The sequence below is a fragment of the Grus americana genome, chromosome 20, assembly GCF_028858705.1.
Source record: "Grus americana isolate bGruAme1 chromosome 20, bGruAme1.mat, whole genome shotgun sequence".
Classification (NCBI taxonomy): Eukaryota; Metazoa; Chordata; class Aves; order Gruiformes; family Gruidae; genus Grus; species Grus americana.
Genome location: NC_072871.1, coordinates 9016507 through 9043105, shown reverse-complemented (window position 1 = coordinate 9043105; position 26599 = coordinate 9016507). Strand labels below are relative to the sequence as shown.

Below are 26599 nucleotides of genomic sequence, written 5' to 3'. Positions count from 1 at the left end.
GTTCCTCCTACATATTAAATACTTTAGGTTTCCCTTTCACCCCTACTTCAGGGGTTTGTAACAGTACGCACTCTTAGAGACAAAAAGGGCCTCTGAAAGATCTCAAAGGCCTCTGGGTTTAGTCCTTGTTAAGGAACTGGTCCTGATTTCCTGGCTCACTGCATTCACTAGGTCCCTGCCATCAAAGGTTGATGTGACATCATTCCTTTCCTAACTTTTGTGCTCCTATCCAGACGGACAATTCAGGAGGTAAATGAAACTCATCAGTCAGGGCCTGGTGTTATCCCCAGTACCTTCACAGGTTGCAAAATGCTTCCAGGAGGTCCCTCTGGTGGCTTATCCGCAACATGGATACAGAAAGAAGCTGCAGTTCAGCAGCGAAAACTGACAAACTGGGTTTATTAATTCACCCCCACCACCTCTTTTCTCATGAATTATCAATTAGGAAAAACAGTCAAACAGGAACAAATTAGTAACTCCTAAATGAGAAGACATTTGCTTTCTTTTCTAATGAAGAGGGACTGACAGGATCAATTCTTCATTACAATTTAGGCCAAAAATAATAGCAAAATAGGACACTATTCAAAATACGATATATTGACAACTCTGCGTTGTCAAGTGTTCTTCCTCCCTTTGTGCTCTGTAACAGGTAAAAGTCTCATCTTAAGTCTTAGGCTGTGTTTATAGTTATATTTAAAAAAAAAAAAGACAATCAGCAGCAATCAGCTACACAAACGTTAGAGAACTGTATTTAAAAATTATTGCATTTATTCTCATTTCCATTCTCTCAGTAATAACCTTATAGGACTTAAAAATATACAAATATGCTTAAACTGCTCTCCAAAGGTATTTTTCAGGAACTGGGTAGGTTTATTGCCTTTTTGTGAACACATCTTCAGAATCTTACCATCGCAATACTTCATACTTGCACAGCTTTACAAATTCAACATCTCGGGCATTCCCAATTTGCAACCAATACCAGGCAAATTAGAAATGACCCCTCGTTTAAACAATATACACCACGTATATTTGGCTGCACGCATTTCATCTACGCTATTAACAAAGCGTGGATAGAACCACAATCAATCAGCTTTTCACACACACAAATACGAGTAATCAGCACTTGCTTTTGTGAGGAAGAGGTAGAAGGGGAATATCAGCATTTGATTATGCAATCTGCAAGTTCAAGGTCACCCGTGCTGTTTGCTAAAGCTCACTAATGCCAGTTTTATTAGAAAACCTTATGAGCATCCCCTTCGTTCATATTTAATAATTCATGTAATGCAGGCTCAGAAGACAACTCTCTGGTTTTAAGAGGCTGACAATATATCAAACCTCCTTTGCTTTGCTCAAAGCATGCAGTACCATCTCTAATTTAGTGCAAGGCCAGAAAATCCCCTCACTCTGGTTTTATCAGGCCCCACGCAAGACTGTCAGCAGAGAATATTTTTAATGCAACCCTATGAAAGATGACAAATACCTACCATGGTTTGTTAGTGTTTCAGCTCTCTCTCCCTCCCTTTCTCCTTTTCCCTCCTCCTTGGTGTCTTTGCTAAGCACTGTTTTGCCTGACAGAACCTCTTCATAAGCCTCTCAGTCCCTTGACAGCTCAAGAGTTCATACAGCCAAGATGCTCTGGGAGTCACTTCCTGTAATTCACCTGCAAAGAGAGAAACAGCTTGAAACAGAAGAAACGGCATGTTAATTCCAATAAGTGTTCAATGCAGCACATTAAGCCAAACCACTGATTAAAGCAAGGAGGCTTCAAGATGGGGAGGCAGTCACCGAACCATTTATTCCTGAACAACGAGCAGATGTCACTGTGGAAAGCAACTTTTCGTAGTGTGCCCACACGTATGTAACGACTTTCCCATGCCAGTTAGAGCTTATCTCAGTGTGGTTTGTCAGCCACCTGGCAACCTAAGTTTCTGATACGAGGAAGACAGAAAATCCAACGCCTCAGATATGCTCTATGTGAAACCAGCTCAAGAAGTCTCTATTTTTAGGTCGCATGCACATTAGGAATCAAACACACTATATTTAATTATCAAAAAGTAATTATCTGTTGAAATCCCCAGTGCAGCCCTCGATCCTGAATGTGCCAGATGCTGTACAACAAGAACTAAGACTTCAGGTAGCAAAAACTCTAAGTTGTTATGTTAAAAAAAGACAGGCGCGTTATAACAAACTGAAGACATAAAACTTGTGAGAACGTTCAGCTGAAATCATCCACACCGCCTTTTCTGCCCTTGCACTGCTTTTCACAGCACACAACATTTAGAAGATCCTGCAAGAGCAGTCCTCTTGTACTAAACCAGGAAACAAGCACCAGCACTGGCAGCATAAGGAACTGCAAATAAACCCTCTGTAAGACAAGAGCGGAGCAGAACAACAGGGCAGGTAACGCGAGAGAGGAAAGCAAAAGCTCACTGCAGAGAAAGACACTCTAGTACTTGCAGAAAACTCCTGCTTTCCTTTCACTGCACATATTGTTGCACCAGCTTTTCAGCAACGTTTTGAAGTAACTGGAAACCCAGTCAGTAAATTTCTGCAGACACACACACAATCAAATGTTTTCCTCTTCTCCTGTATGCCGATCCTCCTTCTCTAGCAATATGTTGCATATTGTCTGTCAGAGAATCCTGACATTGTTAGAGATTAAAAGCATGTTTGGCAACAGCAGAGGGATAGGCGAGATGACTTGAAAGCCGAGTAGATGCTTAAACCTCAGGGGTGTGACAGGGAATAATTAAAATGTTGCATCCTACAGAGATTTGAACATGCCAGGGGAAAGGCAACAACAAATCCTGCTTCACCGTTTTCCTAGGTAAGTAGAAATGAAGCAGGTTTACAGGACCAATAGCTTTGGCAGCAAGTGCCTAATAGCTGTTTGTATCTCACACCGCTGAATTCAGGGTGTAGAACTGGGTAAAACAAAAAGCAGCCAGACAAGAACAGAGTGCAGGGGCCTGTCTGCTCCAGCAGCTAAAGATTGCCAAGGAAGAAACCCCAAGAGAGTTAAATGCAGTCATACTATAAATACTCGGGAAAAACAAGCTAATGAAAACCCTGAAGGACCTAACTTATCACAAAGGCTGTATACCCTACCAAGGTATATTGAGACTCTACCAAATTGCTTCCCAGAAGTGAACAATGAATGTGATGTTCTTTCACAGGGCCAGATTCTTCTCAAGAGATCCTGAAAGCCAAGCAGGGGCAGCTGGGAGGAAAAATAAGCAGAGATTACTGCTTTGGCGCTATTTATTCTATGAGCTAGTCATAAGCTCTTCCACACTTCATAGCCTTTCACCATATCCAGAAGCAACCAGAGTCTTTACGAGGTCTTTTTGTTTTGCTTTTCTATAATAATATGCTTTTTGAGTCAGCAGATGGCAAGCTAGAGAGACTTCTACGGGACATGTTTCCAGATCATCTATCTATTTCAAATTAGATCTCTCTTCAAACTAAATTCCAGCTATCTTCACATGCTCTTCTTCCCTGTGACTCCTACATTTCACGTTTTCAGTTTGCTATCTTCTCTGGTAACTGTAACTTGGCAATTCCAGGCAGAGAGAAGGGCACTGGAATGTGTTGCTGACTTCAGCATATGCCCAGTGCAACGTCTCTAGACTCTAAGCAACACTCCAGCCTGGCCTCCCTCCGAAGACTACTGCAAGCTGTTGCTTATCAGCTTGTACAGTGTATTGAGAGCAGATGGACAAAGATAGCTGGCTGAGCAAATTCTGGTGCTTCAGTAAATTGCTGAGCAGACTGCTGTCTAGAGGGCAAGTCTGCAAACTACCTCGCAAGCTCTGGAAACAAACATACCTCAGGGTGCCATTCGGGATGTGCCGAGGGCTTTTCAGTGTTCTTTGAAAACCTGAAACAGACTGAAAATAAATGTTTCACAGCTATGAGGGGGGTTAATCTACTGGACAGATGAAGCAAAACCACCAACACCTCTCAATACTCTGCCTTAAGCGGGTAGTAACCATCTTGTTTTCAAGACAGGTTCAAGTCTCAGTGACAAGTAAAAGTTGTTGGATGAAGGTATTTACGAGTTTGAGTCTACCTGCCTGTTTTCTCAGCAGTGAATGACTGAGGTCAGGGCACATACAGCTGAATTACGAAGGGATCTTTATTACAAAACTCAGAAAGCTGGGAAAAAAAATCCTGAAAGTTGAGTTGAAGCTGATATACGACGTCTTTCCAGACATTAGCATCCTAAGATTATTTCACAGAAATGTGAAAAGGAGTGAAAACTTAATATAGTTCAGACTTTGAGAGAAAATTTTCAACAACAGCACTAAACAGGAGGGAGTTTACTATAAAAGCGCAGACACAATATACAGAACAAAGTACATTTGACAGCATGCAGAATTAAATTAAGGAAAACTAAAATCAAATCTGCTCCAACCATATGGACTAAGGCAGCAGAACATAGCTCAGCACCAAACATATCAGAAAGCATTATGTGAAGTGAGCAGCAATTCCATAAATCCAGCAGTCTCATTTTACTACCAGGCTATAGCAGGATATTTGTCCCTGCATCCTCAGGGAAGGAACAGCTGATGCCCAGACTAAAAAACATTCTATTAAAATGCATGGTTGTCTTACCCAGGGGCTGCCACCCACACTGGCAAAAAAATGTCTAGGAAGAGCTACCAAGACCTTGGTGACCTTGAGAAAGTCACTTTACCTCTGCATCATGTGGCCCTAAAGTGTAAAACAAGAGTAAATACTTGCTGTCTCCAAACCAGGTCACAAAGAAGCTGAGTCGAGTCTGCAATGTGGTTTAAAGTCACTGGGGATTTGACACATTAGAAATGTTATTAAAACACCATGACAGTCTAACAATGTTTCCATTAAACATCCCATCCTTCACAGAGGAAGTTTATGCTTTGGCACAAGACAAACAAGGAAAAGAATTTCAGATGAGGCCTTTGTAGTAGGAATATTCCTGCATCTGGCAGTTGTGTTCCCAAGAGACAGACATTTAAACAGCCAGAAGTAATGAATATGCTTAGCTACCTTTGAGCACTTGTGAGCAGAAAAGTGAAAAAGCATGAGAAACGGGTACTCGCACTCCATGGGGGCTGAAATGTAACATCAGAATCAGGGAGCTATAAGCTTCTAGAAAGGAGATGTGAACTATGTCGGCATCCTGACATCCCCTTGCAGCACGGAGTGGTACCTTGCACGAAGTGTTACTACTGCTGCAACAGAGAAGAGGAACCCGGGGTCACTGGACTCCAGTCCTCCAAACCCTCACTTCAATGAGCTGCTCTTTAGGCACCAGGCCAGGCCAAGCAGAACACCATGAAAATTGGGTTTAAATGATACATCAAGAAGGCATATGCCAACAATATTCATCCGAAGCACTACAAACACCCTCCACCCTCCTAATCTACCCTTATACCAGTATCTGCCCACGAGAACCGCAGTTCACAGTGTATACCACCCTAAGATCACCCAAAGTTTATGTTAACAGAGCAGCAAGGACAACTAAGGTTGCTAATAACAAACCAGTGAGTATCTAACATAGCCTGAGGTGTATCAGACACAGTAATAGAAAAGAACTGGAATTTCTGTCCTTTTTTGTTACCTTTAAAAGTCAGAGTAAGAGGCTTGCAGCTTTAAATTGGAAGTTTATTTTAACTTCTGCTTTGCATTCAGGAGACAGGTAATTTTTTCGTCACACCGCACAAAGTGTTGCTGAAAATATGTTGTGTTTTTCTGCAGTATAATTTTATTGCTGGCCTTCTGCCAACAGTCTTTCTGGCAGCATCTCCCACAGTTGGAAACTGTGTATCTGGGTCAGAAAAGACAAGCCGCTTTTCAGAACAGCTCAATACATTTGGCAGAGATGCTGATATTGTAATTGAACTCTTTCAGCAACTCTTTTTATGATGTACCCAGACACCAAACAAAACAAGATCTGCAATGTTGATTAATGTCAAAATAACTGACAGAGAAATATCAAAATAGTTTCCCCTCATGTTAAAAGTATCAACAAACTGAGCGGAACAGATAAGAAATACAATTCATGAGGATTCAATGAGGAGGATGGGGCAGAGAAATCTGCAAAGTATGACTGACCTGCTGCTTCTGCAGATATTTAATATTTTAAATCCAAACTCCCTGTACACTGTACAGAACTGCTTTCTCCATTCTTCACCACCATATGACGAGAAATCCTTGCCACTCACAACCATATAAATATTCTGTAAAGAACTGCAATTGTAACACTGAAGTACATTTAATAAGACTCAGGCTGCTTCCAACAACCTGGAGACTGTATATCATAGGAGTTTTATTATTTTCCAAGTAATGCATTTCCTGGCAAAGTCGCATCTGGGTTAGCCTTTAGAAGACTGGAATTTTCCAGCCAAATGAATAATTACAAAGCAACACTACAGTTAAAAGCTGGAAAGGTACTTCCTCTGGCAAATTCTTACACTTCATACAACAAATACTCGATTCTAGTATTACTCCTGCCTGCTCAATTCTTGCATTTCGAGAAAAGGCTCCTGTGTTCAGAAATCTCTTGGGAGCAGAGCAGCCTCTGTCAGGCAGCCCCACAGCCAGCTTTAACAAGTGCCAGAGACAGGCGAGGCTCATACTGGATAAACGGGTCTAGAATCATGGCACCTTGATCACCAGAATGGAAGAATTCAAGTCATCTCCCAGGGCCCAGAGCTCTGACAACGCTCAGTGCAAGGGAAGCAGCTGCCCACTTCTCAGCGTGGAGGAAGGTACTGAAAGAGCTCGTGGAGAGGATTCAGCTGCGCCAAGGAGGACAGGCGTGGACAGAGAACTTGGGGACCCTTGGGTCAAAGATGCAATAAAGCACTTCCAACTGAAGCCGAGTGAACACATGGATTGCCCTCCAGATTGTAGAGTAAGGAATGGAAAAACAGCCAAAATAGATCACACTGGTGAAGTAATTAAAGAAGTTGAAGAATTAAAGCCAAACAATCAGTTAATCTAGATTAATGTATAAGGTAAAAGGAAACGGGAATGTGCAGAGCATAGCTCATATTTTTAGCTCCTGGAAAGGGGGTGAAGAAAAGATGGTCTAAGGGGAAATCATCACTAGCCTAACAGGAAGGTTAAAAAAGGAACACAGAGGCACAGTGTGAGCATATATATGATCATTTGAGGAAGAAAATGCTGTATTTTATATGGAACTACACCATCTAACCTCAGAAAGAAATATACATTAGTAGAAATAACCGCAGATATCAAATTATAATGTATACCAAAGACAAATAATTTTGGAAGGAATAGAAATCCTTCTCCTTTGGGATTTAAGCTACTATTGACTACTGAGGACAGGAAGATCTACCACCAAACTCACTAAGTGGTCTTCAGAGCAGCACACCAGTTGCAATCGTCAAGGTATTTTTTTTACATCTATCTCTCAAGATTTTCAGATGGCCTCATGTTCTCCGGCACCTGCACAATACCCAGCACACCAGTCACTGCTAGTGCTATGAAGGGTCTCTAATGAAATAATATTGAAAATGCCTTCATCTCTTGATATGGGTGTCAACATGTAAGACTGAGTAGACAGACCAAGTGCAAAAAAGAATTAAAAACTGGCTGTTGACACCTAAATCACAAACTGACACATGAACATTAATAGTTTAATGTATTTCCTCCTCAACCAGTCAGAAACATCCAAAACTGAATTGCCTGTAAAACTGAGCACTACAGAAAACAAAACATCTTAAAGGGAGCACTTCTTGGCAGGTGTCTTAAAAAAGTAAAATAAAAAAAAAAAATCACAGATTAGACAGTACATAAATAATTAATAGCAAAGTATTCATTTGAGACAAGGCAGAAACCACCACTGGATTCTCAGTTTCTGTGAAATGTTAAACTGATTCCTGACTTGAACATCCCAACGTAGGCATTCCTGCTCTTCTGGCTAAATGGGACATTGGAAACCTGATGCTACTTTGCAGTACACACCAGTTTGTGAAGCAGTCATAATTTGACATCCACACTCAAAATCATCTGAAATTCATAAAACAGACTACGTTGATTTACAGTTGAAGAATTGACTAAATTAATGAAAAAGATTACATTACACTGAAATGACACTCACCATCTGCAATGTCATTTTTCCAGAGACAGAGCTGGTTTAAGCAAAATTCTGGATCTATGCCTGAAATTACATCACATTCTCCAAAAGAGAATCACAGTTCTACCTCCTCAACCACACAGTGCAGTTTAGTGCCATGCTGGGCTTCTCACCACCCAAGCCTTGTCCTATACTCGCATCCCAACACTAAAGCTTTGTAGACCTTCCTAAATACCTTCAAAACCCATATCATTTGTGTACCCTTCCTTACCTGTGAGGCTTTCTTTGCTCCAGAACCATAGTGGGAAGCAGCCACAACGTTTAAGAGATTAAGAACAGGGACATTCCTTCCCTAGCACCCTTCAGCTTAACTGAAATAGCTGCAGTGCCCCAGTTTCTTGCCTGCTGTGATTCATATCCCATGGCTGCAGCTACCAACTAACTACATTTGACACACACACCCAGGATGGGGACAAGGCCAGCAAGATGTCATTCTTCCACCAAGAAGTGTCTTTTATAGAACTGCGAGGCCAAAGGCATACACACAGAAAAGGCTACAAATCATGGCATTCCCTCCCTACGTTGGTAATAAATAGAATTGGAAAAAGGGGAAAAAAAAAAGAAGAAGAAAAAAAAAAAAAAGACACAGACTGAAGAACAAACTGTCCTATAGTAAAACTAGATCTGCTTGTATTGGTGGGTTGCGCTTTTCATCAATTCCACGAGGCAACAGCAAAACACATTTGCTCTACTAGCTGTTCTGCATCTCAAGCTAATACGTATCTTGTTAATTAGTAAGATGAAAGAGAAAAGCTACATGAATCCTAAACCTCTGTGTTGTAAATAAAACAAATTTAGCAATTCTTTCTTACAAGTAATACAATGTAAATAGTGTATTTGCAATTCACATTTTTCTAATGTTTACATAAAGTTTCAAAGTATAAGAAGTTTTTAAGAATAAATGCCATCCTTCTCACTAAAATTTCAGCATCCCTTAAAGGCAAAATTTAAGCAACAGTTTCTCCCTTAGAATTTCTTCCCTGATGTCAATATGTAAAGAAGCTGGCATTTTCAATATTGCAAATCCACACTGGCTACTGTGCACATCTGCCTTTCAGCCAGTTTAAACATTCATGACTCTCCACTTAAATGCATTTTCTAGTATGTCAGTCTTGCTGCTTCAGTGACTTTTTTTTTTTTTTTTAAATTAAAGAGAGAAGATTTAAAAGGATTTGGAAGAGAAGACCACTGGACTCCGCAAGTATTGTGCAAAGAGCTCTTGTGCTCTCAGCTAATACACATCTTCCATCAGTCTTTTACCACGTTTTAGTTCCACTATGACTACTAACAAGTTCAGGTTAATTTTTTACTTCCTGTCTAATTGGCTATTTTGTCAAAGAACATCTTGTCAAAGGTTCTAGGTTACTAAAAGCTTCTTTAAGGGGTTTTTTTCCTTGCCATCTCTCATCCATCCAACCCTGTTATTTTCAAGTTGTTTCTCTATTATTCTCCTGTGTCTTAGATTGTTATTTCCAGGGAAGTCTGAAGCTCAATGTCACAACATGTAATGCCACAGAAGCGACAAACCAAAACAAAAATCTGAAACAAAACCTGTAACTACAATCTTAGGCTGTTTTGGAAACAAAAGCCTCCTCTTCTAAAACACTCTTCCCTTGTGGTGCTGCAGCCATGGCCTGTTCAGGAGCAGGATTGGGGCTGCTGCACCACTCAGCTCACTGCAGCCTTCGGCAGGCACGGCACCCTCAGCTACAGCAAAACAGAATCTGCAGTTTAATTAATGAATTTCTTCCATGGGACTGACTTGAAATTGATTTTATAAGTCATTCACACAAAAAAAAAAAAAGAGGGGAAAGGGGGATTTTTAGTAGAATTCTTTCTAAAAAGCACATTCCAAAAAACCCAGTATTCAACACCAATGAATCAGTGTTAGTAATGGAAGTATCCAGAGCGAGAAGAACGGTAAAATACTATCTGCCAGGCAGCAGCTACTGAATTTGATTCAGAATATAGTGCAAGAACCCCTGCAACAGAAGCAAAGGGGATATCTCTCCAGGGAAGAATACCCTGGCTGCCATCAAGTTTCAGCCTCAGAACACAATTATTTACTTCAAATGCACGATAACCCTACCAAAAGATTTGAATTAGTTTACTTAGGCACGAAGGCTAGCAACAACATCCGTAACTAAAGTAAAAAACACCACCACACCAACATGTTAGGTGGCAGAGAAAGAACCATTGGTCTGACATTAGTGACTTAAGTCCACTAATTATGTCTTGAACAAGATTTTGTAGTAGGAAGTCCTGGCTTGGCTAAAAGGAAGAAAAAGAGCCACAAACATATTTAGAGATTTACAAAACTAATAAAAAAAAAATCCTATTTCTCTGGAAAACCACAAGAGTCTAAAAATATTTTAAATTGGCTTAATCCAGCATCTTCTTGCCTCAGCAGATCTATGGCGCACGCATGTGCTGTCAGATCTGCCAACTTCAGTTGTAAAACTCCTCTATTATTCTTCTCTCCAGTCAGCACAGTACAGCTAGCTATGTAAAAGGGGAGGGGAAAGAAAAAAAAAAAAGAAGAAGAAGAAGAAGAAAACTTCAGCAGGTGGTGGCAATGCTCAGTTTGAAGACCATAAGCTAGGTTGCAAAATTTATTTCTCAGTGTAAATTATATCTGTCAATCTCATCCTTAGGAACTTCCTGACATGAGTAATGAATTCTGCAGTCTTTTTTGTTTGCTTATTTTTAATATGATATTGAAATTTAAAAAGTTAGCAAAATTATGTTTAGGTTCCTGTAGCACTATATTCTCCAATGTCTTTGGAGAACATAATTATGTAAGTAACTTGAGAAGTTACATTCAATCTTTTTTATCTTTTGAATTTCAAATAAAATCGGGGGTTGGGGGGGAAAGAAGCTATCAGTATAAATCTGCCAGTCCCACCTGGATGTCATTTTTAAGAACATGGACACAACTTTGCTGGTTTGGTCTCTTAAGTTTCATGTAGGGCTAGGAATTAGTTTAACCTCTCTTCATAGATAACGATGTCATTTCTAGTGTGCCACTTTACTCACAACAGCATGAAAGACACTTAGTTCATTTGTTACTAGAGGGCTTCCTCAGTCTTTGCTCTTCACCACTGTGTTCTTTATATCAAGTAATCAACATCATACCTTGTTCTCCCTGTCAACATTAAGCAACACATCTCTGAACAGCAAAATACAGGGCTATGATCAACATCAGCGTCTTGGAAGCAATATGCTTGCCACAAGCCACAGGAACCCGCTTTTTAGTGAGTTTGTGGAGGTTAATAACATGCCATCCAGGTTAGGCATCAGAAGTACGTGATAGCAAGCCATTGCAACTCCAGTGTAAGAGAGGGTGCGTACCCGTTTTTCTCTGAGGGAAGCAAACAGACAGTGCAATCAATAACAGCATTCAAAATGCTCTCAGCTTTGCATGGAGATCGATTTACAACAAAACTCTCACTTTCTCCCCAAAGCTCCCTTCATACACTACAGTTGCTAAAACTAACACTTGAAATTACTATCAGGGGAAAGACCAGAGGAAAAACAATCTAAGTTAGTTTATTTTGGGCCATTAACTGCATTTTGTGTCTAGCCACTTCAGTTCCCCCGATAACAGGAAACCTGCTGTTCCTAAAAGCAACACTGATGGCAATTATTTTATTTTATTTTTCAAAAGAAGGTGCACTTGGAAAGCCACAATTGTCAGGGTAGGAGAGCGCGCAGTTCAAGAAGCAGAGGGCAGGATCAAAACCAGAATTAAAAACCAGCTACTGTACAAATTGATGGTATTCTCCTAAGCTGGGCAATAGGATATAAAACCTTTCATCCCTCAGTGAGAAGTTATGAGGAAGCTAGATTAAAGTCTTAACGTTTTTATTGCCTGCTTAGCCACGTATGTAAATCTGTGTCCATGTCACAACACCATCATTATTACAGGGTACCACGGCAAGGAGAACAAGAACCAAAGCAACATGAACGTTGAACTCCACTTCTGTCAGCACAAAAAACCTGCTTGGTTTTCGCCACCTAAAACTATATTTTTAATGGTAAAAGAATGTCAGATTATAATGCTGTCAATCTAGTTTATTCTAGAGTTCAAACAAAATTCAGCTCTAAAACCTGAAATTTTTGTGTTAATGAGGAAAATCCTTTTATTAAAAAAAGTAGTACACAGATGTGTTGCTTTGTGCACTGAAAGAGCACTTGCTTCTGCTGTTTTACCAGCTCTTCTATTCCCTTTGCATGGCTCCTCTATTGTGGAAACAAAAGTCTCTGTATTGGGCCTTCTCAGGCATATTTGGAAATTCCCACACGTACTGCAACAGAGCGGTCCAAGGCCAGTAAGAACCATTTTTAAAAGTTAGTTCATCATTAATTGACTGCAGAAATACATTAAAGAAAACAGTAACAACGTGAAAGAACATTCTTGCAAAGGCTTTTTGCTTGTTTGGAGAGAAACAAAAAGGAAGTAATTGAACCTAGCTAACACTTTTTCACTTAGCATTTTGCTCTAAATCATTTAGAAAATTAACTCTGTCCCTGCCGAAACCAGGACAAACTCATAAACTGCAGGACCAGGAAAAGAACGCCAGAACCAGAACCACCAGTGCAGAACTCTCAACACAAGAAAAGATTGTCCCTGAAATTCAGTGGACAAATACTACCAGACAGTTTCATACTTTACTGAGACAAAATCCAGAAGTTAAATTTAGAAAGATGATTTCTGCAGGCACTCAGATGTTTCTGTTCTAAGTTTTCTAGAAATTGCAAATTAGAACTTGGCAGACTTTAAACTGACCCAGCATGTGTCTTCTGTAATCCAAATCATATTGTGTCCTATTACTCTGCAAAACTGTTAGGAAAAAAAATCATGCCTTTCAACACATGGTTTCAGACAAGTGACAGAGACATTCCATTTATCTCTGTGCTAAGAACAAAACTTAAGTAGTGTTTTTTCCCCTTGGAATACCGCCATGAAAATTAAAAGCTAATAGAGGAATCAAAGTTATCTCCATTGGAGAATAAGCATAGTTTGCTGAATAATACTACTTACGTGACTGTATTAATTCGAAGTGGTTGTGGTAATTTTTTTCCTTTTACCATGGGGAGAATATATTGCATTTCTAGACCCTCTGATCTCATTCTTAAATACTGCAACTAGATACTCAGCAAAGCATGCAGGTGTCGCCAAGCTGTTTTGTGGAAGCAACTGGCAATCCCTGCAAGTTCACCAGCATTGTCCCTGCAGCCACTCAAGAGATTAAGGTTTTTTGCAACACCACGAACAATAAATTGAATGAAACAGCCCGGATGTTACAAACCAAAGAAATCTGGGAAACTACTTCTCCATCTACCGGTAAACAGACAGTACTACCCAACACGCTAACCTGTGGGAGATAGCAATCTTCAGGCTGGACTTAGCAGAGACTAAAACACATCACTCAGTCTCTTCCACTTTGATTGCAGTATCAAGCTTCAACATGCTTTTATTAGCAAAAAAATATCAGACCTTAGCTACACGCACAAGAATTTCACACCACTTCATAAACATTGTTTCTCCAACTGCTGTAATAGGTGTAAATGTTTTGCTGTTTGCATTTAGAAGAGAGCCCATTGCGCAACAACTGAAGCAACTTGCCCAATGCCATAGTAAATCAGTGATAGGACTTAGAAAAGTAGTTATTTCATTTACTATACACACTAAGCACAGAGCATGGTCTCTCTCCCCCCCTTTCTAGCTTTCCACCCTCTACTTAGGCTTCTTTAGTTTAATTTGAACAGACACTGCATTGCTGGCTGTTTTTGCTATTCAATCTCTCCCTCATAGGCCCACAGCCATCCTTCACAGGCCAGATTGGCAAACTGTCATAGTAAATGCTTGACAACAATTACCTGTAGATTCATGAGATTCAAATTAGCAATTCAATATCTGAATATGGTGTGATTAAACTCAGGAATCTAATTCAGAATGTGCCCTATTTTCAAGCATCAAATTTTTTGAGCACTCTTTTGAAAGTCAAACTGATGTGGACCCAGGAACCTTATGTGTCTTTTTTCAAAAGAGGACAATGGAGTCCCTCTTTTGTTAGGCAGCAGGACACGCATGGTCTGTTCTCAGGAAGAACAGGAGCCAGAAAAATAAGAACATTTCAGGACACTAGCAAGGGACCTCAGCCATTCTGCATGATAAGGGGAAGCTTTGCAGTCCCACTCTATAAAGCAGCCCACTCCTCAGCATTGAGCATAATCAGTCTGGACAGCAAATTCCAGCATATTGTTTGGAGAAAAAAACTAAACACACAAACAAAAAACCCCAACCAACCCAACAACAAAAAACCCCACAAAGGAAGTTGTCTTTGCCATTCGGCTTTTCTAAAGCTCTACAGGGCACAGGAGCAGGCTATGGAGGATAATGGAGTTCATTCTTCTCTCTCTTAATAACCAACCAAACAAAAAAAATCAACCAAACAAAAAACCAACCTTCACACTAGATATTAGGTAGCCAGCTAAAACATCCAAAAACAAAGAGGATGGAGGGTCTGACAGCATCTCTCTTACAAATCAGAAAAGAAATTGGCAACTCCTGGATGACCAAGAGCACGTCATCACTTCCCCTGCCTGTATCCAAATCACATGCCTCAAACAGTATCTCTTCAATCCTCCCCACACTAAGTCCTAGACAGTTTATGATTTCTGTGAGTTCATTCAGGATGGCTACTTTGATCCTAGATCTGTTGACAAGGAGACTACAGAGTGTGTACTTCAATATGATGATCCCTACAACGAGCCCAACTCTGCCAAAAGGCCACTTTTCATCCCTACTGATGCTACTTTTTCCTCCTTCTAACCCCATCTTCTCTTAGGCTCCTAAGAAACAAACAAAAGAAAAGTAAATGCACACATGTAACAAACACATACTGCTTCCCTTGGGCTACATGCATTCTGGATATCTGGATCTCCAGGGAAGCAGTTTTGTCTCCTGTACAGCAAACAGAGAGGTCTAAAAGCTACCAGCTCTTCTCCTTCCCCTCACACTAGTCTTAACAGCTACCCTGTTTAATCGCTTCTGTGCTGGAATACCTGCAAGCTTTGTGCTGCAGCGCTCAACTGCTACAGACAGACTGGCAAGAGGAAACGCGGTTTTGCGCTACTGCAGACTGGAAGCACTGCAACATGGAAGAATGGCACAGAAGGCCTTGTCAACCAACCCTGCGTGAGTTTTGCCTGCTCTCCTTCCCTCCAATCTCCCCACTCTCTACGTATCAGAAAGAGAACGGCAAGTTTTTGCAACCTCATGACAAACTTAGAAGATATTTTTCTTTCTCAACAAGAGCAGCCAAAAAGCATTTTTCCATCTTTTCCACACTAATAACCTTCTCTCTACACACTTCCATGAATGAACACTATAGAGTCCTTTTATAGTTGATAAGACTCTCAAGTTTTCTGATCTGTTCCAACATTCTGAAATATGAAGAAAACTTAAGACTGTATTTTGTACATGCATATTATTGAACTACTATCCAATCTATCAACACAAATGCTACGCGTACACACAAAAAGTCTTTTCAGGAGATACTCCAGGCTTTGTTAGAATATTTTCAGTTGGAAGGAACCTACAATTATCATCTAGTCCAACTGCAACACAAGAGGAGCACAAATAATGGAAATGGAGCAAGGAAAAGGAAAGAGAGGGGAAGTACAGCAAATCCCTGTACTCCTCAGCTCTCAGCCAAAATTCAATCTTCTATGTACTGTGCATGAGACTTGCTACTGTACTGTGTGATGAGGGTAAAGAGAACTCATTGAGACAAGGTGCACCTGCTAAAACTGGCAGTAAAACCAGCCCACTACTGCAAATCAGTAGTGCCCAGTGCAAACAGAAAGCAAGTCTTTGTTCTTCTGGCACAAGAGAACTTCTTTACTGCGAGCACCACATACAGATCAAACATTTACAAGCAAAAGAAAAGCAGCTAGCTAAGGGATTTATATTAAAATAAAGATTACAGATCACAGTGTGAAAGACAACAATAAACACACTCCTGAGTCCCACATCCAGACAAGCTCTCCTTGAACAGTTCTTCCTCTCAAGGAGAACTGCAAGGAGACAGCCTGAGCCAACAGTTTCTACAGCAACTGCAGAAGCACCAGTACAATGATATCAAACCCTGCAGCAACTGCAGAAGCACCAGTAAATGGATACTCCAAATACTGAAGGAACATTTGATAGTTTCACCTGGACTCTCTCTACTCCATGGGACAATTCATTGATCCCAATCAGCTCAACTCTGTATTTGCCTGTTTCTCTGCAAACTTCTGAATCCTCTTCACCCTTAATATTCTTTCGGTACACTTGTTCCTCTCCAAAATTTCATGGAACTTGACACAGCCATCAGATAAAAGTTTTATAGATGTGGTGCTGGAATGATGACCAACATCATCCTGTAAGGGAGAGACCAACTGCATCTTTGTATGGTGCTGCTGCAATTCCTCACTGAGGATGGAATGCTGTTATGACAATGACACTACGCTTACGTTGCATTACTAAAAGCACACTTGGAAGCCTCTCAACGGGAACCAAAACAGAGGTTTGTTACTACCCAACTACACAGAAAAAGCAGATCCATTTGTAACATGGTTATTTTAACACTAATGCAGAATCTATATTAAGGAACACAAAATATTGCACCTATGCACTTGGTAATTTATTGAAGAATGTTTAGGGCAGGTCATATTTCATTCCCCTTTTAAGAACCTGCTTTAATAAGTCACAGCAGCTCAGTTGCAGCTTTATCAGTTGTTCTATTTAAGCGCTCTTTGCAAGAGTCTTTTCTTAACACTGCAGTCTTAACTTTGTTTCACATTGAAACTTGGCATGAACCTCAGGCTCCTGACCCATAGCAAGAAGTTAAACAACATTGCTCGTTTGTTTTTAAAAGGGTCAGGAAGTCTCCAGTTTCAGGTTCTTCAGCATTCAGGGTGCAGGGGAGCAATATATACAGTCACAATGCAGAAACATTCAGTATTCAACCCCTGCCTGCAAAGAACAAGGGTTAACCAGAGAACTATCAAGATGTACTTTATAAACTGCTCTTATTGTTGGTTTATTACATGAGGCCACATCCACAAAACCAGATGTTTGGTCAAGAGTTCACTACTTTTATAATGCTGACTCCCAGCTACCTGCTTTAAACAATATCCTTTATCTCATGGGCTAACAAAAGGAAAATAACTGAATTCCCCCAAAAGATAAAGCAGACTGTATGGAAACAGCCCGCAAAAGACAATCTTATTTCCACACTAATGTTAGTGGAAAAGAAACATAAGAATGTAAATATTTTGGTTTTATTTTTGTGCCTTTTATCATGATTGATTAAAATAGTACCATCTCTATTCAGACAAAGTTGTTTTTTATAAAATGTGAAGTACTATGAAATATAAAGTGGAAAAGTATCTTATAAGCTGTTAAAGCATAAGCATGCACAGAAGACTTCTAGATCAAATTTATTCCTTAGCAGGCTAGTTTTGAAGGACTAAAGAGTACAGCTCCAGCCAACCATCTTTTAATAAATATAAAAAATTTATTTATTTAGCAACTACAAACAGTGTCAGTTTTCACGCAATTTGCTAAGACTGAAAATTCAACCAATTTTTTTTAAATTGTCAGCAATACCCCAGTTACAGGAGGTTCTTGTTCGCCTCCAAGGTGGGAGTCATGATTCTTTTCTCTTACACAAATTTAGACAACTGAGTTCTCTCTCCAGCCTCCTGGCCATCTGTAGAGATGAGGAGGTGTGTACAGATGTGGGCTCAGAGCAGAACAAGCTACTTCTCTGAGCTCGTATTTTTGGCAGTCACCAATTTCACCCTCACCCACCAGAAGCAAAGAACTTACCAGCTTTGTCTCCCCCCACTTTCCCAGTATTTGCTTTTCTAGAACACTTGTCACCATATTTACCAGAGTACATTTATTACTGGTTTTAAAATAACAGTTTTTGTAAGAGAGGGAAACATTTCAGGTCTTTATAAGGGAACTTCAGACATGAAGAAATGACAGAACCTGAAAAGGGGCCAAATGCTCCCCTAATCAATACTTTCTGTTTAATCACCAGACCTTCTTCACTGGATCACAATGTTGCTCTGTGCCTGGTACTGAAGAGTTTACTCACTGGGCTTTTTACCAGTTTCCAGTTTTAGAAGGAACATTCCCAATTATTCTGGGTTTGACTGTGATGCACACAACACATCATCCCTGGTTACCATGTATAAGAAACACTACATCTGGAGCCTACAGAGGCCCGGTGATGCACCCACCCCTCTTTAAGGTCATCTAAATGGCACATCTGATTACTTTCAAGAAACAAATTAAGTCTCTATATGATTAAAGACTTGGACAGCATGACCGGGTAACCAAAGAAGCCCTAATCTATTTGTTAAGTCCAATTATCTAGACATCAAATCAAGAGATCATGAAGCATTAGGATGTTGACTAGCTGCTTACTAAACACGTTTAGCTCTCTGAAAAGGTGACAATCACTAAGAATCTATGACACAGAAAAGGCGTTCTTCAAAGCAAGGTGGGGAGAACTCAGTTCTCGGGCATTTATGTTTCCCTCTCATCTTCTGTAAAGCTAAACCAGCTATCAGAGTAAAGGAAAAGAAATTAGGTTTGGAAGCGGAAGAGAGGTAGAAATCTAAGTGTTCTAAGTCTCTGTACCACATGCATTTACAAAATGATTCCAGCACCTATTGGAGATTGCATCTGAGATCTCATTTCTCAGTATAGCAATGTCAAAAGTCTTTGTGAGGCAAAGAAGATGAGCTCAAGCTCCCTCACTTTAGTTAGAGTCCAGCTGCCACCTCCAATGGGATCTCAGTCTAGTTTATTAAGAAAAAAAAAAAAAAAGTCTTCAGTTCTCACTGCACTTATTGTTCAGGAAAGGAACTGCAGAAGCCAAGAACTGAGGCCATACAATTTTTTCTTTCTCTTTGTTTCAGGGTGAGGAATTACATAACTTTCATTCATCTAAAGTACTGGTAATTTCCATTACCAGAAGACCTCACCTAGGCACACTTTTTATGTCTCTATATAAAAAGAAAAAAAAAAGTTAGACAGTCAGGTTTCTAGACTCCACCTCCATAATAAAGTACCATCCAACCTGAAATTTCTTTTACTAATCTACTGTAAAGTCAGTCCAAGCTTGGCTCTGGGGTGCACAACTACCACAACATAGGATATTACGGGACTAAATACCTCCCAGATTTTTATGGCTAACTTCCAATCCTCAATTTGCTCTACAAGCACTTTGTAGTCTTCCATATGATCCCTTATGGATTCTGAGCAATCCCCTTCTTTCAACTGTTTTACATGGAGCTCCATGTTCCCTGCTTCTCCCATCATACCACAACCCCCAGCTTTCCCGTGACTGCATGTGTTCTCCCGTACTTCACTCCCTGAAGACACATGCTGTACACCTACAGCTCACCCTTCTATTCCAGAGTTTTTTCCCTTAAAGCAAATATTCAAAAATTGCCGTATTATACATATGGAAATCAAGCAAAGTAGGTAAGTAGAAAAGTACTAAGCGTGCAGAGGGTCAGAGAGCAAACTACAGCACCCTATAACCAGAGAAAAAGAGCAAGTTTCCATAGGTAAAGAGCTGCCCCTTCCACACAGAAATATTAAAAAACAAGAAATAAATGACTAATTTTTCTTATCTTCATGCTGGAAAACTGTTGTCTTCACCCAGATTCAGCATCAGCTACACGTTGATCAGAACATCACACAGAAAAACCAGCCGTGCAGGTTGTGCTGACTGTCACCACCCCACCGGCCCCAAGCTGCAGAAGCACCAAAGCCACCCTGCACTTCTCACCAGGGCCTTGCCATGCCCAGACCAGGTAATTAACACCACAAATAGCTCTTATTTAAATTCAACTCCAAAATTGATTAAATGTTAACACACAGTAGTCAACACTTTCAGATCTACTGATAACATGTTATTTGTTTCTATGGTTAACAAAAACATCCACAACCCAATCCCATTCATGTTATCTACATAAGCTTACACCGTTGTACACTTTATGATCACACTACACACCACAACAGAAACATAGTACAGCTTCACTCCTGTCAGCTGACTCCCATATGACAGATAACTCAGATGCCTTTTTTTTTGTTGTTTTCCTTTTTAATACAAGCTGTAATCTGTTTTTTATTTGTACTATCTTAACTGTAGGCTTCCATTCAGTCTCCGGGTGATATGTTTAGTACAACTATTAAATGTCTTGCTAAGCAGGCTGTAAAAATACCATTTAAGTTAAATACCTTCTTTATTCAGGTATATACCAGCTAGCAATTTTAAGACCCTCACCTATTTCAACAATGGAAATGCTGGCTTGTTTCCTTACTGAATTTCATACACTCTTTTTAAAGAGCAAATATGAGGACATTCAAGAGAGAGATCATGTTTATGGAAACGGTTAAATAGGCTCATGGTAACAATGCATTGGCTGCTACACCATAACAAGCAGCGAGCAACCTGTTCAAGTGGAAGGTGACCCTGCCCATGGCGGGGGGTGGCGGCACTAGATGGTCTTTAAGGTCCTTTCCAACCCAAACCATTCTATGATTCTATGAAAAAAAAACAAAGTTACCCAATGCCTGGCAACAAGTAATGAATTTTTTTTATGCCTCCTCCAAGATTAACCATTACTTATCACAATCCACTTACAGGACCCACCCCCTTTAAAATATAGAATAAAAAGAGTCTATCAGTTTCACAATATCATTGGCACAAGGATAAACCATTTTATGGCAAAATCTCACCAGTGGAAATCCACAGTGTTGCATGCCCAAGATGATCCTCAGCCTCTACAGTGACTGTTTTGCCAAGGTTCACTTCTAGGAACGCACAACACTTGTTTCCAAACCAGCTTCAAAGAGCTTGTGCATCTGGGCTTCACACACACCTGTAAGTGTTTATGCTTTTCCAGGAAGGCAGCTGAGAAGTAGGATTAGGAAGATTTTGTTCAAGGTCACAACCAACCCAACAGCTTGGGAGAAACATTTCCACATGTAACATCATACCTGTGTCTCAGAGAATACTAGAGACACTTCAGGGGCCAATATTTAAAACACTATGCCAAGACTCAAATTTGCTGTATTACACTCATTAAATGTAATGAGTTTGTTTGACTTGTAAGTCCCCTCCCAAGAATCATAAGAAATAGAGAAGTAAAGGACTCTGAAATCAGCTTGCCCTTTTCTGCTCCTATTATGGGGCAATTTCTAACAAGCAACAGCAGCTTCTCACCATTGAGTTCATTTACTGTCAAGCCAAACACCAAGTTCTGCTTCAATCATCATTTCACTTCTTCAGCTCTAACTACACCAAGGTTTAAGGTCTATAATCTTAATTCTGTTTTCTAAGACTTCAAGTTCTGTGACATCTCATGATTACCCACTAGTAAGACTGTTCTTTCCAACCAGATATTCAACCATTTAATTTTTCAATAAAGTCAATTTAAAGTAAATGCACAAAAAGAACAAGCAGCAGCAAAATTTAATTTACTGTGATAGCCAGACACACCCCAATTTTATTTTATTTTTAAGTATACAATTAAGAGTAATTTAATTCCCCTATGTAGACATTACATGAAAGAGAAACATTACTGTAAGAAGAGCTTAGTACTATTGGTACACAAACCTTACGACAGATAAATTAGAGCCTAGTAAAACAGCATATAATTTACATTTTGTTATGTCAATCACAAGTAGCATCTTGAGGTTCTTAAATAGTATGCCAAACCACAACATAAGAGAACTAATTTAAATTAACCCATTCGGCAGGATCACTTAAGTTTCCACAATCCCAGAGATCCTCTAAAATGAGTAAGCAATTGGATTTCATAAGATTATTCCTCTTCAACATCCATTTACACCTTTAATTTACCAGCAAGTTATGAAAATATCTTACTACAAAAGAGTTATAAAGTTTTGCATAGTTATAGAAAAAACAATGAAGCAAAACAACAAGGGTGTGGGTTTTAATAAGCCATGGCCTTTATTAGTGGAGAAGCCAATCGGCCCAGTAATACAGCGGCCCTGCTCCGCTGCACAGAAAATCCACACGTTGGATTAGTCTCAGAGTTCTTGGTTTTAGCCAGCAGAGAAAGAGGGACAGAGCAACCCAGTACCACGCTTCACATACCTTTCAGTAACAGCAGAACAAATGACATACTCTGAATTTGGTCTTATGCTTCTATAACCAGCACCTTGTCTACATTCCTATACTGCAGAGGAAATTAACTGAAAGGTCAGTATATGCGTTGCGAAGCAAAAGTATGAATACAAGGCAACAGACCAACATGGAGTGGGGTCCAAGAATTCTCTCAGTCCTCTTCCATTCCATGATGTTTAGAGCGAGAAGACCAGAAACATAAGGTAATTTAGCTACAAATTAAGTCCAAAAATCCAAAGTGCAAGAAGTTTATGTATATAATAAGAATTCCTATGTACACTTGCTCTTAAAGGATTATGAATTCAGGTTTTCAAAAAAGTTAAATAGAAACACTATCCCTCTGTGAGTTGACACAGTGTACGTGCCACTATCTGTTTCCTGTCATCATTGCCCAGTGAAAGACTTGCACACAAGAAGGAAAAACTACACAAGTGCCAAGAAATGCAGAAGTACAACTGAAAAAATATTGTCTCTGGTCTTGTAGCTTGTATCAATTATCACTTTTAATAAAAAAAAATTAAGCAAATACTTTCAGGTACGGCAGCTTAGGCTTCTGTTTCCTTAAATACAAAGTACGAAGTTTCTATACGTCAAATTATGCTGCAAGTACAACAAATGTACTCAAACTATGATTTCTACAGAAATGTTTGAGACTTGCATTTTTCTGCTAGTTAAATCTGTAACTGTTTTCCATGTTGCTTTAAACAGGAATTTCCCTTTTGATTTCATCACTGCAGCATATACAGCAGTAAAGCAATCTCTACTTGCCAATACTGCTCAGTTTATTGCAAATCCAGGACACTACATCAGCCAAGTGCTCCTCATGCGTATGTTGTTAGACCAGAAAAGTCCTCCCTCCCCCAACCTCAATACAAACCAAGTTACAGAAATCAAAATGCTATGCTGAAGTCCTCTGTTGGCATGGCTAGACTTACCAGAAATCCTAACTCACCCAAGTTTGGCTACTGAGATGTAGAGTGAACCTCTGCATTCTTGCTTGCCCAGCATCTCCCTCAGCCACCCAATACATTTGAGTGGTCTCCCTCACCCAGTCCAGTCTACAGAAACACACAAACTGGTACTTTTTTACTGTTTCGTATTTACACTTAGACATGTTGGCCACTTCTAGGTCCATGCACTTCACCACAACCAAGGACAAGACTCTGCAAACGTCTCTTCTGTGTTTTAACAGACGCTTCAACAAGCATGCTCACAGTGGCTTTTTACACGTTCAAAAGCTTGTTAACCAGCCAGGGCATTTCCCTCTCCCGCCTTTCCAGCTATGGACGTGCTCTTCAAAGAGCTCTATTTACATGCCAAGTTACAAAGTTCAGCTGCTTCCAAAGCAACGTGGAAAAAGTGCAGCTTTTATGATTCTACAGTGAGGTTTTTCACAACATGAAGCAGCTTCTTAGACTTTTTTTTAATTTCCAAACAGGATTTCACAGTTCAGAAAAAATAATCTCAGTCCACCCACAGGCCTTTGAGGAACATTAACTGAGGGGCTTCAAAAGAAGAGAGCTCTGCAACCTTAAGCATCATGTTACTGAATGAACATCCATGGAAAAAAATGCTTACAAGTCAGAAACAAGGGTCACCAAAATCTGCATATCTGCCAGAGTTTAAACTACTTCTCTAATGTTTAGGCATGGCATGCCTTTTGCCATCTTCTGTTACATCTTTCCATTTGCTTACTCTTTCTGCTCGTTTGCTTCCGAACCATTGGTATGAAATCAGTCGTGTCTGAAACTCCTTCTTCTAGGACAAACTATGAGGCCGGACTCGGTCACTTCTTCAGCAACATTCATATCAGTTATCACCTGGGGCTCCCCCCAGCCCCCAACACACAAGTATATCTAGATAGAATCCTTCTCCAGTTCCCCAAGAAATCAAGTCCTAGATTTCTACCTTGCATTTAGCCTGTCAACCACTTGGAGCAAGAACTGGCACTTCATCAGCGAGGAAGTGGCGGAGTCACCATCCCTGGAGGTATTTAGAAGATGTGTAGATGTGGTGCTTGGGGGCATGGTTTAGTGGTGGGCTTGGCAGTGTTGGGTTAACGGTTGGACTCCATGATCTTAAAGGTTCTTTCCAACCTAAACGATTCTATGATTCCTTGTGGAGATACGACAATACTGTCAATAGTTCAATAATAATCATTACTTTGGATGAACAGCCTATGCAAATAAAACCCCTTTATAAATACAGGAATAAGAAAATTACCAAGGACTAAAGATTCTACTAGAAACGCCAAAGCAACACGAGACTTGCATTGTCAATGACAAGACTCTGAGAAACAGAAAACTGAAAATACTAAAATCTTACTATTAGCAATCCTTACCCACTCTTTTCCCCATCTCTCCTTTCATTCAACACCAACATGAAGCAGAGGAAAATGACTGGAAAGTTCCAGAGAAAATGACATATGCCAAGAACTTCCAGAGGCAAGTCCAACTTCCTAAAAATGACCAGGAATTTAGTAGAGGCTACAGCCAGCCGCTGTCCGCTGACATAAGATTTCTTCTTCCTCTTTACACTGGCAGGAAATAACTACAACCCAGCTTTTACAGATTTTTTTTTTTTGATAGCCCATCTAAGAGATGGGCTATTTAAATTCTTAGAAAACATTTTCGCTTTTCAGAGACTACAAGCAATGACCTCGTGCAAATAAAGGAATACAGCAATACAGCCGCTACAGAGACACTGTCAGGCCTTCCTCCCTTCCCAAAAGTTTTGTTTTTAAGGTCTTCCCTCCAAGTACAGACAGCACTGTTCCATCTTCCTTCCTTCCTTCCTCCCTGCAAACGTTAGGCCCTCTCTGCCTCCACGGCTGCTTCCTTTGGGTCTCTCAAAAATGGTTACCATACCTTTAAAAATAAAATAAAACAAGACCAAGTTTTGCAAACAGTCCTTCCTTCTCCATTCTCTCCAAGGATGTTAAATTATTCTGCATGAATGAAGGAAATTAATTTTCTGTCTTTACCCTAGAAGGCCAGGTTTCAAATGCTCACTAGAACACACAGCTATTTTAATTTAAGTTAAAGTTGCGCAAACATTTTTTTGGAACTGGAGATTTGAAACACCTTATGTTCCTGACAACAATGCCCGCTTAAGTCTTTCTTTACTTTCACCACACTTGGAATTTCTAAGTTTTCAGGACAAAGTATGATAAAACTTTTAAAAAAACGTTAACAAACTCTAGTACGCAGCTTAAGAAAAAAAATAACTCTGACATATCCAGGACCCCCCATTTTAGAAGTTTCTGTAGTGCCGCATTCTGTGCGTGAGCTATTTGGAATGCACGCTCTCTGGAGCAGGACATTTTCTTCTTACTTTCTGTAAATCACATGGCACCATTTTCAGAGCCATCTAAATAAATAATAAGACATTTAGCTAGACAATGTGTATTTCTATTTTGAGTCAAAACTCAAGTTTTGCTCTACTCAGTAGCCTGCATATGACTCCCTGGTTATCCCTTTGAATTTCTCACTTCCAGAAAAATTAGTGGGTTAATGATTAACAAAATCCAGTGCAAAGAAAATCCAGAATGAAAGAGAAAAAAACCCAGCCAAACCATGAACCAAACCACTGATATTTTCCTCAAAACCAGGAAGCCCGTACAGGTCCCGGAGGACGCAACTCTCCCGGAGCAGAAGCTGACGGGCTACCGAGAACATCGCGGCTTCCCAGAGCGGGTCAGAGGCGCGGACGGGGCGATGCGCTGCCACGGCCGAGCTGGAGCAAACTTTTGATGGGGAGCCATGGCTGCCGCGCAGCCAGCCAGCGGGGGAGCCCCGGCAGCCGCGCAGCCCTCCCCTCTCACGGCACCTGGCCGCAGCGCGGGCGGGCGATGGCTGTCAGGGACGGGACCGCCGCGCTCCTCACAAACCGGGCAAGTCCCCTCCACCCCCCCCTTCCCACCCTCCCTCCTTCCTTCCTTCGCGGCCGCCCCGTCCTGACCCGGCCGCAGCTCCAGCCCGCCCGCCCGCGGCACCTGCGCGCCCGCGGACAGGTACGCGCCGCGCAGCCGGCGGAAGGGCAAGCCGGAGGAAGGGCGGCCGCCTGCGCGCCCCGCGGCACCGAGCCCCTCATCCCCGCCCCCGCCCGCGGGCTGCCGGTCCCTCAGGGCGCCGAGCCCGCCCGCCCCCCCCCCCCCCCCCGACACGGCCGCCGCGCCCCTCCGCGCGCGCAGCAGCGCCCCCTCCTCACGCACCGCCTC

The 26599-nt window shown here is 40.8% G+C and overlaps 1 protein-coding gene across 10 annotated transcripts in view; it reads right to left on the bottom strand.

Moving 5' to 3' along the window:
* The window catches only part of STRBP (spermatid perinuclear RNA binding protein), a 71588-nt gene that overhangs the window by 44352 nt on the left and 637 nt on the right, over positions 1–26599 (bottom strand). For all 10 annotated transcript variants that reach the window (XM_054848917.1, XM_054848924.1, XM_054848919.1 and 7 more), the window contains exon 2: positions 1485–1660. In XM_054848917.1, the coding sequence (XP_054704892.1) occupies positions 1485–1487 (3 nt within the window). In that variant the 5' untranslated portion in view covers positions 1488–1660. The remainder of the gene's footprint in view (positions 1–1484; positions 1661–26599) is intronic.